This window comes from Lactuca saligna, chromosome 4 (assembly GCF_052625555.1).
Source record: "Lactuca saligna cultivar CGN05327 chromosome 4, ASM5262555v1, whole genome shotgun sequence".
Lineage (NCBI taxonomy): Eukaryota > Viridiplantae > Streptophyta > Magnoliopsida > Asterales > Asteraceae > Lactuca > Lactuca saligna.
The window spans coordinates 69,277,173-69,293,242 of record NC_136420.1 but is presented as its reverse complement, the minus strand read 5'-3'; the positions used below and the strand labels follow the sequence as shown (position 1 = coordinate 69,293,242).

The following is a 16,070-nucleotide window of genomic DNA, read 5'->3' as shown; positions in this document are numbered from 1 at the left end:
CATCTGCGAACCTAGGCTTCCCATTTGCGAACCTGATGGCTATTTTTTGCAATTTTAGTTTTATTATTATTATTATTATTATTATTATTATTATTATTATTATTATTATTATTATCCACAAAATAATTATCGTTTTTGGCTAAATTTATAATTTTCTCTTAAACAAAAAATAGTTGTGAATAGGACTATAAACCAACTGAACGTTCAATGAACTGTTCGTGAACCGTTCGACGAGAAGTTCGTTTATGTAATAAATGAACGAATATGAACATAAATTTTTGTTCGTTTAGTTAAACGAACACACATGAACAATTATCTCGTTCGTTTAATTATGTTTGTGAAGTATGTTGTTCGTTTACGTTTGTTTATGTTCGTTCATATAAGTTCTTTTTATATTCATATATGTTTAATTGTATTTGATTACATTACTATATTATATGTTCATTTATGTTTGTTTATCTTTGTTTGTTTGTTTATGTTTGTTTAGCATGTTCACGAACATAACCGAATAAATATGAACAATGTAATTTGTTAAATGAACGAACATACACAAGAAAACTCGTTTGTTTAAACGTTTGTATTCGTTCATTTGTTCGGTTAACTTAAACGAACTAACATGAACAAACCTCATTCGTGTTCGTTCGGTTCATAATTAAAAAAAGTTCTCACTGCCTTTTTTTTATTTTATTTTCAAGAACTCAAAGTAGTAACAATATCTACTAAAATTAGTAAAGTTAGTGTGGGCCACAGCCCAATAGTTACAAAGCATACGGCGTGGGCAACAAGTAACTAACATATCGTAATCAAATATGTCATGAAGGGCATGGGCATGTGATTTTCTTACATTACTACTACACACAACAACCTTCCGCCACTCACTGATACTATTCTTTCATCATTTATCTCTCTCAAACACACAGAAACACCATCGGACACATACTGAATTGCGTTCTTGGTAATTAACTTCTTTCCTTCTTTAGCTTCCAATGTAAACGTTGGATCTATTGAAAAAGAATTGGAAACTTCTAGAAAATTTGTTCGCGTTTTATCTTCCTCTCCCGATGTAAACTTTTGATTCTTTACAAAAAAAAAGTTTATCAGTTTATGAAATCGATCTTATAACAAATTTGTTCCCTCTTTTTGACTTTGTCTCTCAATGTGAATGTTTCATTTGATTAAAACCTGTTTCTTGTTTTCACGTGTTCTAGCTTTACGCCAAATTGTGTATTGATCTTTATGTGTTTGTGATATTGCCTGAACGAGAACTCAACATTATACGATTTTGTTTTGTGTGTATTAATTACAGGGCTTGTGAAGTGAAGATTCTGATTTTCTTTCTCTAAATTCAGGTGATGTGAACATTTTGTATGAACCTTACGATCATAGTATACACAATCATCTTGGTGAATATACACCAAATCCATCAGATTTGATTAGATCGATTTTCTTAAATATAACTAAGATCATATTAGATTGCCCCTGGCTACTCTAGTTTTTTTTCATCAGGCACCAAAAACTGTACCCAAAATCCCCGTATGTAATGTGTATGCACAATGTTATCTCTTTTACTTATAATAAATTATTCAATTTAATAAAGCAGTCCAAGTTAATGGGAGATTCTTGGCATTTTCCTCTGTAAACTTGTTTCTAGATTCCTTCTTGTCTCTTGCCAAAAACCAGGGTGTCCAACTTTAGATCTAAACAAGATCATTTCATACATCATATTGGAGCTACCATCAATTGATGAGCAAATCTATGCTCTAAAAACTCTTGTCTGTTCTTTCAAAACATAATCTTTGTATACAAACTCATTTTCTTAACCCATTACATTTTCAGATAAACTTAATGGCGCTAGCAAGGATTTCAAGAAACTGGAGACGATCATCAGGAACAAACACAAACACAAACTCTTCCATTATTCCTTTTCCCAACACTTCACACTCAACTTCAAATGCTAAAACAGTGAGAAGGATTTTATACCTACAAAGCCTAACCAAAGCAGATCATATGAATTTTGAAGGAAGAAGAACACATGGGATTCAAGGATATAGATTTGGTCATGCAATGCGGATTTCAGAAACTGAGAATTTTCACTATGCTAGTCTTGAACCAACTAAACCAGGGGACAAACCTAGAGTTGTGGTTCTTGGAACTGGTTGGGGAGCTTGTAGATTCCTTAAAGGAATTGATACTACAATATATGATATTGTTTGCATTTCACCTAGAAATCACATGGTTTTCACACCTTTACTTGCATCAACTTGTGTTGGAACCCTTGAACTCCGTTCTGTAACCGAGCCCGTGGGCCGTGTCCAGCCCGCTTTAGCTAAGCATCCGGGCTCCTACTTTTACCTTGCTTCATGCACTGACATTGATACAAAAAAACATGAAGTAAGCATATTCATGTATAATTGAACACCACAATGATAGTGTTGGAGATGTGGAGTACTCTTTATGTAACAGATATGAATGATTTGTTTTGTTTGTGTTCATGAATAGGTGTATTGTGAGACGGATGATAATAATCATGGACTTGGTTATGAACCTTATCGATTCAAAGTTGCATATGATAAGCTTGTAATTGCTTCTGGAGCTGAGCCATTAACGTTTGGAATAAAGGGTGTGAAGGAGCATGCACATTTTCTTCGTGAAGTTAGTCATGCTCAAGAAATAAGGAAGAAGCTTCTTTTGAACTTGATGGTGTCTGAGAATCCTGGTAATTATAATAAGTTTACTCTTTATATGCAGTATTTGTAATTTTGTATGAGTTTTGACTTTTGATGGTTGATTTGTAACAAAGGCTAAAATTGAAGTATTCGATTTTCAGGTGTATCTGAGGAAGAAAAGGAGCGAATGTTGCATTGTGTTGTTATTGGAGGAGGCCCAACTGGAGTAGAGTTTAGTGGTGAATTGAGTGATTTTATTGTGAGAGATGTTTTTCAACGTTATGCTCATGTCAAAAACTACGTTCGTGTCACACTTATTGAGGTTATAATTCATTCTTCTTTTTTCATATACGTAAAGTTGTAAACCTGGTTTGATTTATTATTATTATTATTATCATTAATATGACTTGTGTTTTTGCAACAGGCAAATGAAATATTGTCGTCGTTTGATGTTGGGCTAAGGCAATATGCAATGAAACACTTAACAAAGGTAATTTATTTACGCAACATGATCAGTAATATTGACAACTACTTTTCCATGGAAATGGGACCCATATATAAAATGGCTTAAACAAATTAAACAAAAAAAAGATGTTATGTAACAGTATGGTGTTCGACTTGTTCGAGGAGTTGTGAAAGAGGTGCAACCACAGAAACTGATTCTTAGTGATGGGAGTGTTGTGCCTTATGGGCTTCTGGTATGGTCGACAGGTGTGGGTCCCTCTCAGTTCATAAAATCACTACACCTTCCCAAATCTCCTGGTGGAAGGTATATATAGTTCTGGTTAATATATGAAGAATGAAGCAGCTATATATTTTGAGAAATTAATGTGTTTAATTAATTGTGGCAGGATTGGTGTGGATGAATGGTTGAGGGTTCCTTCTGTTGAAGATGTATTTGCACTTGGAGATTGTGCTGGTTTTCTTGAACACACAGGAAGGCAGGTTCTTCCTGCTCTAGCTCAGGTTTGCTTCATCTTTCACTTGAAAATGTACCTGGTTTGACTTTAGAAAGTCAAAATGTTTCATTTTTTATTTTTGAGTTGTAATCAAAAGCATGGTTTATTTGAATATACCAGGTTGCTGAAAGAGAAGGGAAGTTTCTAGTGGAGCTGTTTAATAAAAAGATTGGGAAGCAAAATGCAGGAAGGGCTTATTCTGCAAAGGACATCGATCTTGGAGATCCTTTTGTTTACAAGCATCTTGGAAGTATGGCTTCTGTTGGGCGCTATAAGGCCCTAGTTGACCTAAGCCAGTCAAAGGTAATTTATTATTTATTGGTCTTAATTTACAAACTCAGAAACGGACATGTAGATCTCTTTTTTTATAATTAATTAATCATTATCTGATGTTGTCTACAACAACAGGATGCTGGGGGAGTGTCGATGGCGGGGTTTGTGAGCTGGCTGATATGGCGGTCTGCCTATCTGACACGTGTGTTGAGCTGGAGGAACAGGTTCTATGTTGCAATCAATTGGGCCACCACACTGGTGTTTGGAAGAGATAATACAAGAATATGATGATTGGTGGTTTGTTATTGTTAAGTTTAGGTTAGCTTTAGGCTCATAAATTTTGCTACTGTTTCATAATTCCAAACTATCCAAAAATTTTCATGATAATGATTCAGAAGATGACATACACCTATTGTAACCGTTTGGAAACTTTTTGATACCTTTCTGGTGTCTAGGAGAGATAATACAAAAATATAAACATTTCCTCGTTGAACTTTTTTACTTATATGGAACATGCCTACTTTAGTAGATATAATTATTACAAGTTGTAATTTTGATCAGTTAAACTTTTTTACTTTATCGATTTGGGTTCTGTTTCATCTTTCAAAACAAAATCGGTTGAAGGACCTTCTAAAATAAAAGCTTAATTCATACAGCCTTGGAAATTTTGTTGAGCCCCACAATTCATATAGAATATCCAATTTAGTTACATAAACATCATTACATATTACAATATTCACACGAATAAAAAGCACAAATACTTTTTGACATTTTACAAGAAGTTAGCTAGAGATTCACATCATTCTGTCCAAGTAATATCCAAATCTCCCCAGTTACTTTCGGACACCCCTAAGGCTTTCCAAACTGCTTTGGAAGCATCAACAATATTATTAGGGCAAGGTGGTTGATAGTCATGTATGGCATCACACCCCATAGTAGAGTCACACTCATCCACAACCATTGCCTTCACACTCCTCCCGTTTCCATTAACGGTAATATTCTTGTGGCACCTGTCCCCTCCTTTATACCATCCGGTTGACAATGCCACAACCGGTGTGTCATCAGAGTGGTACTTTTTGTCACACTCTGATGGACCACCGCCATCGCCTCCTTTTTGGAAACTGTTTAATGTAAGTGTTGCTTTTGTCTCACTTGTCACCGGAGCTGAGCATGTATAGGTGGTGTAAAACTTACCTTGGACACAACAATCTGAGTCATTCTCACGGTTGCATTTTCCATGAGGTGGTTTTTTTCCCCTGATACCACCACTTGGTTTGCAAGTCTCGGCATTCGATATCTCTAATGAAATTGCTGCCAAGAGAACTAATACTAAAAGAAAACAGAAGCTCTTCATTCTCTCCTTTGGTTTGTGAGTATAACTTCTTACAATGGTAATGTGGGATGAATAGCAAGGCACATGGACTATTATATAGAGTTTGGCTCAACAACAAGCCTATTTAGTAGTCAAAGTTTTTTTTTTTTTTTTTTTTTTTAAATATTTTTTTATGAATTGACAAGATGTTCTTCTACGATACTAGCATATAGATGATACCGTGGACATTCAATTTCCCTTTCATTTTCATAATATAAAATAATTGTAGATGCTGTTCAACTGATTTGACCAATATAATACAAAATTCTCCGCTATGGTGTTGTGCATAATTTTGTGCCTGTACGAATGTTAATTTATTTGTGAACTTCAACACTGCATGAAGTTTAGGATTCCGATCCAAACCATTATCAACGGCTTTGTATTTTTACCAATCTTTGCGATGTATTTTTCTTGTATAGCTCACTAACTAAGTATCCAATCTTGTTAGAATAATTACCATTTTAATTAGTTAGTCATTCTTCTGACTCAAAGAATTGACATCTATCCTTTATCTTTCTCCTATGATACCCAATATCCTTTATCTACTCATAGAAGGTGTTGTATTTTTTAATCTTCCACCTATTTTATTTTATTTTTTAATAAAAATAATACTTATTGATTTTAATACATTTGACTTAATTACTAAACACAAATAAAACTAAATGAGATTAATAATAGTTAAAAAATTTCATTAATTTAAATAAAAAAAATAGAAATTACATAATAGTAATAATCACTAAACAGGCTAGGTTATAACGTGGATGGACAACTATTGTGCGGACGTGCAGACAATGTTATTCTATGAGAATTACTACGAGAATAAGTTGTAGAGTAATGCGAATACGTTCAACCTTACATAAATATCTTCATTTTCATGCATTCTCACTAATTCTTATTCATTTTTGTTTTTACAAATCGTTTTTCACTCATTTCCATTCTAACATAATACGACTCAATAAATATTCTGACAACATGAATGAGAATAATAATACTAATAATAAGTTTATAATAACCTTATAGACGATTTAATTAGTGAGAATGTTTGATAATGACAATAGTTATGTAAGATTAAACATATTCATATTATAAACAATATCTTTTCTTTGTCATTTAACTAGTGAGAACCTAATTCATCACTAAACACCATATTTTTAGCTTTTCCCTTCCTACGTTAGAGTTGTTCAAAGGGACGGTTTGTCATACCCCAAAACCGGAACGACAAAAATGTTCTGAGGTGGAGGACGTCATGTTTAGTATCACAAGACATGCATCATAGTAATCAAAGTAATAAACAAACATTTCATTAGAAATAAAGTGTTTACAAAGTATGTGTTCACAAAACATGGAGTACATAAGCAAATAACAAAACAAGACTTGAAGCTATACTGCTCCATCTTCTGAATTCTCAGCGCGAGTACCTGTCTACTAGTTTCCTAAGAATATAAGTTATTTTGAAAGAGTTTATCAACAATTAAGCTGGAGAGTTCATAAGATTTTAGTGATGTAAGTAAGTTGCAGAAAGCTTAGTAAGTTGTAGTAAATTGTAAGTTTTGTTTTAGAAAAGCTCGCATGTTCCTCTAGAAAATCCTATATTTCCTGCTTTGATGAAAGATAAGTAAAAATGACTCTACAATCCTTTCTATGAGTACTAAATGGATAGATGTTATATAAAACTCGGAGTAAACAAACAATCGATTGTGTGTATCTGCCCTAATCCCACAACCAAACAAGGAATAGGAAATGAGGTAGATGACACACATCCTATTGGTTGTTAGATCCTTGGTGTATTCCCTTGGTACTCACGGAGTTAACTGTAATAGTTCCTTTATATTTGATGAAAAGATTCTTTAAGAAAACCCTTATTTCTTATAATAAAATAGTAACCACAGTGGTTCCTTCTATAATAACTTAGTTTATACTAGCTATATATAATCTAATATCGAACAGATAGTTAATTGTGTGAATCTGCCCTAAACCCACAACCAAACAAGGAACATGGAATGAGGTGGAAGGCACACATCCAACTACCTATCGGGTAGTAATTATATATAACCCTGATGTATAAACTAAGGTATTATAGAGCTAACCACCTAAAGTCCTTTATGTTTATACTTGGTTTAATAAAATGGTTAAACCCTTTACTGGTAAGTTTTTAGTTTTGTACACCAAATGTTCTATTTGAAAAGTATGTTTTGTACTAGAAAAATGTGCATTGAATTAGTGTCTTGTGACCTGACCCATACCTAGTACCCCTTATGATGACTTAATGTATACGCAACATATATATATATATAACTAAGATCGAATGGATAATAGGCTGGGTGAATCCGCTCTAAGCCCACAACCAAACAAGGAACAAGAAATGAAGTGGAAAACACATATCCTATTACCTGTCGGATCCTATATATATATATATATATATATATATATATATATATATATATATATATATATATATATATATATATCCCTTGATGTATACATTACAGAATCATAAGGTTAACATTATGGTCCTTTTCTACTGAATGTACTAGACCCGACTGTTTTGTTTGTCGTTTGTAAAATGAAGTTTTCCCTAGTTTATAACTATCTTGACTCGAAAATAGCTTGCATTAACTTTCAAGTGGAACTGTCACTTTACGAAAGTAATGGGAAAATGTAAGTACCCAATTGTCTTTTAAATTGACATCCTGGTGTATTGATTTCCATAAAACATGTTTGTTTTATTAAGGTCATAATGTGAAAGCTAGTACCCATACTATATGCTCTCTCTCTCTCTCTCTCTCTCAAGAGATTTTGGGAACCAAATGCGACTTCCGCAAACCAGTTGCTAGGCCATGTAATCCACATTAAATTTATGTGATCATGTATACCCAATTTAACTAACACCTTTTGTTTAGAGCAATGAGTTAGTGATTCATTGGTATAATTAGATCCTGTCGTTGTTCCATGTTATAACAACTTAGTAAGTTCATTATGTTATAGTATCTTAGTATGTTCTTCCTGTTATCGTGTATTGTATCTAGTATGAACTGAACCTCTAAACTATACCCCTTATAGTTTACTAATGTTTTACTTGAACTGTTATTGAAAAGACTCATTTATCTACTAAGTTATGCTTGTACTTTAAAAATGGAGTTTTGTTAAACTATAAAGCAACATAACTTTAAAAGAGTTTTGAAATGTTTTGATCACTTATAAAAGACATAAGCAATCTTTTGAAAGATGTTTATAACAAATATTTACACAGTTATCATTGTGTTCAACTTGTATTCCCCCCCCCCCCCTAAAAGCATTTAAATCAGTTAAAAGATTCATTACGGGGTATGAACTCACCTTATGTGGGTGATTCAAACGAATATGCGCGTAAGGATGAGAAGTTCCACGAATGAAGTCCTGATACACAAATGGGTCCTAATGACATATATTGGTACATATATGTGTATAATTAGTGTATAATACAACTAATCATGAAGGAAACAACCTAAGGGACTAAGGAACCTGAGCATGAAGTGTTGAATCACATGTGATTCATCAAAGGAAAGTGGAATGACACTATCATGAGTTTATGACCATGGGTTTACGGCCAAGGGAGTTTACGGTCGTAGACTCATGGTCAAACATGCATATGTGTGTGTTTTAAGATCCTACAACATCCATTAAGGGTTCAAGGTCTAACGCTTGGTTATTCGAAGAGTTTAAGGTCTAAACATGCAACAACATGGAGTTTACGGCCATGAAGAGTCTTGGGCCGTAAACTCATGATGTTCTTGGGAAATGCATGTTTCAATGGTGTAAATCAAGGCTTCCTAATAGATATGAAGAATATTGAAAGGATACTTACGATATAGAAACTACTAGGGTGGATTTCGGGCCAAAGAACAAGTGTGTGTTCTTGGTGATCTAACAAAATGGAATGATTTCATGGATGAAATCATGGAATGATACTAGTTAATGAAGGAATATGTAGGAACCTCGGATGATTCATTTTGTGCATGAATTACGGTTGAGATGCATGAAATTACTTTTGTGAAGTTTGAGTAGGATAAAATAGAAGTGTTTGTAGGAATATGTCACGTTGGATCCTCTTTATGCATGTGAAAACATGGTATCAAATTGTGGGTAGTATGGTGATGGTGGTGAAGTATCGAGATTGAAAACGTTTCCGTACGGTGGTTTCTGTGAACTAGTAAGTCGGACATTGTTATGCCAAAATGTTGGTTGGTGTAATTTTGCGAATTTGGTGGATCAATTATGGGTGAAAATAAGAGAGAAACATAGAATTGTTGTTTGAAAATGTTGGAGATTAAATTAATGAGTATTTATAGAATGTAAATTAAATTAATTTTAATTAGAATTTACCATTTGCCAACTGTCACGTTTCAAGGAGCAAAAGAAATAATTAAGATAACAGTGCTTTCTTCACGAGAGGATAGTTCATTATGGGGTCATAGTGTTCTTATATGGGATTGATGTATGACCAAATAGCTCAACTCAATGAAAACTAAAAAAGTTATGAAGATTTAAATACTTTAATATCATAATATCAAAGCTTAAATGTAAATTGTTGTATGGCGAAATAGGTCAACTCAATGATTCATACCAACATTCCTATTGATCATATATGTGTTTACATATGATTTCTCTCTAGTTTTTCTATTGTTTCAAGTGTGTTTCCAAGTATAAAAGAAGCCACTATGTACATGAAAAATGTTGGTACGCAAAGGTAAGGAATTATATATTTATGAAAGGGTTAAACGTAAGAAACCTATTATTATCTTATGAGTTACAACATAAATGATTTTTTGGTCATTACGTATCAGTTTAGGGTTTGTAGATTTCTCTTATGAGTTCTTCACTTTTCTTAATCTTCATAGATTAGATTATAGTGGTTGTAATGAGTGTAGATTAGGTTTATGTAGTGATGATTTATTTTGTATGTAAGTAAAAACCGTCTGTCTATTTGTCATAAATTGATATAATAGATGATGATGTTGGAAATATCTATTTCTATGTTTTTTCACAATACATATATATATATATATATATATATATATATATATATATATATATATATATATATATATATATATATATATATATATATATATAAAATGATAATAATATGTTTTTTCATAATTTCCTATAGCTTAATAGCCCAACTTGTATATGTAAAACATATCCAAATATGTATATGACTATAAATAAACATTACGCGGCCTCAAATATATGTTTTTACATTCGTTTGCATATCACGCAAAAGCATCTTGCATATTATATCATTATTATTCATTCATTATTTTTGTTTACATGTTTGTCATTATTCTTGTTTTCATTTTTTGAGCATTGTCCTAGAGAGTATGACGAATCACCAAGTTCACTTGTTTCTATAATTTTCATTATCAGTTAAAATATCACCCAAAACTTTATCATCTCATCTTCGTTTTGTGGGTCTACTGTCGGTTTCATAGTTTTGACCAAGGACTTATACTTGTTAAGTGCTCATAACTATTAGCTACATGAAGACGCACATTACGTACAAGAATATATATATATATATATATATATATATATATATATATATATATATATATATATATATATATATATATATATATATATATATATATATATATATATATATATATATATATATACGGGTAGGTTCACGTGAGACGGCCTAATTTTATGAGACCGTAAGACGCATTTTATTATTTTTTTTATTTTTTTTAGTTAATTCAAGTTCCGAAAATAATATTTAAATTTTTTTTTTTGATTTTTCTATTTATTTTGCATTTTAAAATTATTTTTAGAATATGTACAGTGTAATATTCTATTTACAATATTTCACGTATTTTTCAAAAAAATAGAATTTTTTTATTTTTTTTTTTATTTTTTTTAGTTAATTCAAGTTCCGAAAATAATATTAAAATTTTTTTTTTTAGATTTTTCCATTTATTTTGCATTTTAAAATTATTTTTTAGAATATGTCAGTGTAATATTCTATTTAGAATATTTCACTTATTTTAAAAAACAAAAACGGATTTTTTTTATCTTTTTTATTTTTATTTTATTTTATTTTTATTTTTTTTAGTTAATTCAAGTTCCGAAAATAATATTTAAAAAAAGAATTTTTGGATTTTTTCATTTATTTTGCATTTTAAAATTATTTTTAGATTTGGTCTCACGGTCTCACAAGATTAGAATGGTCTCAAATGAACCTGAACCTATATATATATATATATATATATATATATATATATATATGTGTGTGTGTGTGTGTGTGTGTGTGTGTGTATGTGAACATATGAACACACATATACATGATGCGGCACCAAAGTAGGTGGGAGCGGAGAATGGTGCTATCGTGGCAATGTGATTGGGGTAGTTCGATGTAGGGTGTATATGAGATGTTTGGTTCGGTTATTAGACAAAACCGAGTCGTAACCATTACAATCCGTTAATGCATTTTGGTAACCATTGGATATGGTTAGCATTGATTATTTATTTGAACAACAACAAAACTTTATATAAACTAAAGGCTAGCTAAGAGCTAGCAGAAAAAAATGCAAAATCAAGGCATCAATGGATTACGCATCCACGATGTCCAACTATGGCTAGCCTTAGAGTTCCGATAGGAGAACCGATGAAAAGAAAGATCGACAGTACTATCAAACAAAGATTGTTTCTTAAACTTATTAGGGCTAAAAATAGCAGAATTCCTATAAGACCAGATCACCCACAACACTGTAATGCAAACTGCATCCAAGATGGAACACCCCCGAATAGTCACCTTAGCGACATCAATCCACTGCAACATATCAAAAGATCCCATGAACGTTGGAATTAAAACATCTAACCAAATCTCCACCCTTTTCCAAATCTGACGAACCACATCACATTGAAAGAAAAGATGAGAGACATCTTCCTGGCCAGCCTAACAAATTGGACAAAGAATGGACTCCAACTCCACTCCTCTATACACGAGAATCAATGTAACATGAATTCTATTTAACAACACTCTCCACAAAAAATATTAACTTTAATAGGAACATGCTTATTCCATCGGGTAACAACCCCTCTATCAGGAAGAGTATACGAATCAATATGACGTCTAGCAGAGTTAACCGAAAAAGTACCACTTGGATCATAATCCCAAGTCCACCTTTTCGGGTTATAGGTCAACTCAATGGGGGTCAAAAGCTCAATAAGATTCTCCAAGTGCTCAAATCCCACTCCACCTCTAATTAGACGACGCCAAGAGAAATTCTAGCCAGAGGAACTCCAAAAATCTCGAACAAGCCCACCTTTCAAAATGGATAAAGCATACATATAACGTTCCAAATTTAAGACCAAAAATTTCATTTTAATTATAATAAAATTGTCATCCATAACATTTTCATAAAACCATAAAGGAAAATTAGAGTAAGTTAATTAAGCATTTCAATGCATCGGAGTCATATAAAATGGAAGTCATGGTGTGTGTGTGTGTGTGCGCGCGCGATGCGATCACCCTAGTGGTTCCCTTTTAAACTACAAGTACCTGAAACTATAACCATAAAATCGTAAGCATAAAGCTTAGTGAGTTCCCCAAAATACCACATACCATATTAAACATATAACGGACCCCGCTCGGAACAAATCAGCCATAAATAAGAGATGGGCCCCACCTCATCACATTCATTAGGCCCCGCCTGGCATCGCCCCCTCCCGGTATACATATAAACACATAAACACATAAACACATGCAAGAATCAGAAAGATAAATAACATCTAATATACTCATCAGGCCCCACCCAGTATATATATCAAATATCATACATGCAAGATTCACGCAGACAACTAGCATCCTAATCATAATAAACCATGAGCCGATATTGGTGCCTTCGACCCGCCAAGCACAGTGAGGAAACTCACCTCACAGTCAGACGAAATATTTGTAACCCCAACTGCTCCAAATACCAACCCTACCGATCACCTTTTCAATACAAAATGACCAAAACTATGTCAGCAACTCATAATACCCCAAATTACCCTGAATCCATCCCTTTGGTCCAAAAGGTCACCTTTGGTCCAAATTAACTCAAAAAGTTAATGGTCAAAGTCAAAGTCAACGGTTAACATACCAATAGTTGACCCTCATGTCGTGACTAGCCCTTGGTCATGTCGTGAGAATACCATCGGACAGGTTCCAACTCGAACTCACACCAACTTAGCAACTCGGACGAATCGACTCAAAAGCAGTCCTCATAATGTGAGCCTTCCTTAGTCACATCGTAAGCTTCAAATTGTCAAGTTTTACAGGAAAAACTATTCTCACATCGTGAAACTCCCCGTGTCACGTCGTGAGCACAGTTTGCTGCCATATCCTAATGTTTTGAGTTCTTAATCCATTAAGTCTTCAACCCCAACTCTTCCAGAAGCTAAAAGGGACTCCAAAGGTCAATAAAAATGATTACTTGATGGACATGCATGTCCTAAACCTAACTTAGGTCAAATGGCAATAAATAGTCCCAAACTCATGCAATATTCATAAATCACATCTAAACTCCATATCCATAAGATATGATACTCAAGGGAGCCTTAGAAACCGTAATGTAGCCAACTTTATGGATCTATTCCATACAACTTTCACAACATGAAGGAAAAGGGACAAGAATCTTAGATCTAAAAGCTATCAACATAAAGTTTAGATCTTGAAGACTTACAATGGTCCAGAAATATGCACAAGATGATGATGAAGCTCCCTTGCTGGACCAACACTCTAGGACACCTTCTTTTTCTTCTTCTATCCACCGAAACACCAAAATGGAACCTGGAAACTACCAATAGGGAAAATATTAGGTTTTCTGAGTTGGAGGGAGGTGGAGGTCGAGAAATGAATCCTAAAAGCAAGTTAGAGGTGCTTAAATACAGAGGTAACCTTGAAAGATCATGGGCTTGGGCTGTAGCATTCCTCGCATCATAAGCACCTAAGGCTCATGTCGTGAGCAAGGCGCTGATACGCGGTCTTCACTTGGCTTTTCACATCGTGACACTTAGCTTTAACCAATCCCACTTCAATTTCAAACGATAATAATTTCTTTGTTTCAACTATGATTTTGGCATTCTTTATATCTATGGAAAGGTCTTGAAGATCTCTACAACTCTATCTTATTACTTTGGCTCACCCCAAACCGAAATTATAACCTTAACCCTAGCAAGCGGCCCTACACATAACTTCCCTCAACCCAACCTCGGCTCCAAATACAAAATTCTCGGGCCTTGGTCCCATTGCCAACAATATCATCTTCCAATAAGGCCCAAACCTCACTTCTTTAAAGCCCCAAAACCAACTCATAACCAAATTTACAGTCCACGATCTTGAATCACGGAACAATCTGAAACAGGGTGTTACAATACAACCTGTGGAACTGCGTTTTGAGAAGGATGCCCCCACACCATGCATTCTCCCAAAATCTAGCGATAGATCCATCACCAACCACAATAAACATCAAATTTACGTCTATAACATTCTGTTCATGCAATTGATTAATATATCCCACTATTTTCTTTCCATACCCGGATCCTTCCTATAGGCCGAGAACCCCTACGAAAGCCTCCATTAACTCTATGCAACCCCTTGATAACTTTAACCCATAACGCTCCTTCTTCATGAAAGAAACGCCACCTCTACTTGTAAAGGAGCGCCTGGTTGAAAGCATCCAAACTACCAACATCTAAACCACCTATATCTCTTGAATTTAAAACAACATCCAATTTCAGCCAATGTATATGACTTTGATCTTCTTCCATACCCTAGAAAAACCAAGATATACAAGCTTCCAACACATGAAAAATAGTAGCAGGTATTCTAAAAACTGAGAAAAAAATAAATACCAAGAGTACTCAAAACCGATTTGATAAGAGTTAAACACCCACCTATGGAAAGAAGCTTGACTTTCCAAGCTGAAAGTATTTTACGGAACCGATCAACGATAGTGTCCCAACTACTAACATGAGTCATAGAGCCACCAAATGGAATCCCATGATAAGAAAAAGGAAGAGTATTCATTGCACAACCCGTAAAAGAAGCTAAAGAAACAACCTCACGCCGATCCACTCCAACCCCCACAAGGCAATATTTAAAGATATTAAACTTTAAACTAGAAACCATATAAAAACACCAAAGAATAGTAATAAGATTCCTAACGTTTCTCTCATCCCATTTACCCATAAATAATGCATCATTTGCATAAAAAGTGTGAGATAACACAAAGTTAGAATCTCCCATATTGACACCCCGAAATCTAATTGAAGCAACCACATCCTCCATGGTAATGTGAAGGAACTCCATAGCAATAAGAAACAAGAATGAGGAGATAGGATCACTCTGTCTCAAACCTCTGAATAGCTGGAATTCTTCTATGGGATTTCCATTAACGAGAACGGAAGATTTCACATTTTTAAATAACCTTCTAATCCATGACCGCCATCTATCCCCAAACCCCACAAACACCATTGATCCAAATAATCCCAACTGACTGAATCATAAGATTTCTCAAAATTAACTTTAAAAATAAGCATTTTTTTCTTCTTACAATAAGAAACCAACTCACTCACCATAAGCGACTCGTCTAAGATTTGTCGACCCTTAAGAGAAGCCGACTACATCACTCCAATAACTTTAGGAATAATTAAAGCCAACCGTTTTGACAACAGTTTAGCAATAACTTTAAACTGCATCCTAATGAAGCTAACGGGCCAATAATCCTTCACGGCTAAAGGACTATCAATCTTCGGGATGAGAGTAATAAACGA

At 33.8% G+C, this 16,070-nt stretch overlaps 3 protein-coding genes across 4 annotated transcripts; 1 reads left to right on the top strand and 2 right to left on the bottom strand.

Annotated features, from left to right (window-relative positions):
• Positions 1–845: 845 nt before the first annotated feature.
• LOC145038599 (internal alternative NAD(P)H-ubiquinone oxidoreductase A2, mitochondrial-like) lies at positions 846–4,391 on the top strand. Of its 2 annotated transcripts, XM_078986908.1 has the most exons (10): positions 846–955; positions 1,307–1,349; positions 1,837–2,391; positions 2,500–2,716; positions 2,828–2,988; positions 3,091–3,156; positions 3,272–3,435; positions 3,518–3,632; positions 3,746–3,928; positions 4,034–4,391. In XM_078986908.1, exons 3-10 carry the CDS (start codon positions 1,846–1,848, stop codon positions 4,184–4,186), a joined length of 1,605 nt encoding a protein of 534 aa, XP_078843034.1. In that variant the 5' UTR covers positions 846–955; positions 1,307–1,349; positions 1,837–1,845; the 3' UTR covers positions 4,187–4,391. The 2 variants fall into 2 exon arrangements, with proteins under 2 accessions (XP_078843034.1, XP_078843035.1); XM_078986909.1 differs by lacking the exon at positions 1,307–1,349 and having other exon boundaries at positions 852–955.
• A 306-nt stretch (positions 4,392–4,697) lies between these two features.
• LOC145038598 (kiwellin-1-like) lies at positions 4,698–5,252 on the bottom strand. Its single transcript, XM_078986907.1, has one exon. It carries the CDS (start codon positions 5,250–5,252, stop codon positions 4,698–4,700), a length of 555 nt encoding a protein of 184 aa, XP_078843033.1.
• A 9,690-nt stretch (positions 5,253–14,942) lies between these two features.
• Positions 14,943–15,771, bottom strand: LOC145039728 (uncharacterized). The gene is made up of 2 exons (XM_078987750.1): positions 15,166–15,771; positions 14,943–15,068 (listed from the first exon to the last, which is right to left on the bottom strand). Exons 1-2 carry the CDS (start codon positions 15,769–15,771, stop codon positions 14,943–14,945), a joined length of 732 nt encoding a protein of 243 aa, XP_078843876.1.
• Positions 15,772–16,070: the final 299 nt, after the last annotated feature.

What these genes read in the sequence shown, in the direction of transcription:
- LOC145038599 (XM_078986908.1), top strand. Translation starts at nt 1,846, where the DNA reads ATGGCGCTAGCAAGGATTTCAAGAAACTGGAGACGATCATCAGGAACA. An exon ending in TTCGTGTCACACTTATTGAG is followed by an intron (nt 2,989 to 3,090) that starts GTTATAATTCAT and finishes TTTTTGCAACAG; the next exon opens with GCAAATGAAATATTGTCGTC. An exon ending in CCCAAATCTCCTGGTGGAAG is followed by an intron (nt 3,436 to 3,517) that starts GTATATATAGTT and finishes TAATTGTGGCAG; the next exon opens with GATTGGTGTGGATGAATGGT.
- LOC145038598 (XM_078986907.1), bottom strand. Translation starts at nt 5,252, where the DNA reads ATGAAGAGCTTCTGTTTTCTTTTAGTATTAGTTCTCTTGGCAGCAATT.
- LOC145039728 (XM_078987750.1), bottom strand. Translation starts at nt 15,771, where the DNA reads ATGGTGTTTGTGGGGTTTGGGGATAGATGGCGGTCATGGATTAGAAGG. An exon ending in GTTTAACTCTTATCAAATCG is followed by an intron (nt 15,069 to 15,165) that starts GTTTTGAGTACT and finishes TGGTTTTTCTAG; the next exon opens with GGTATGGAAGAAGATCAAAG.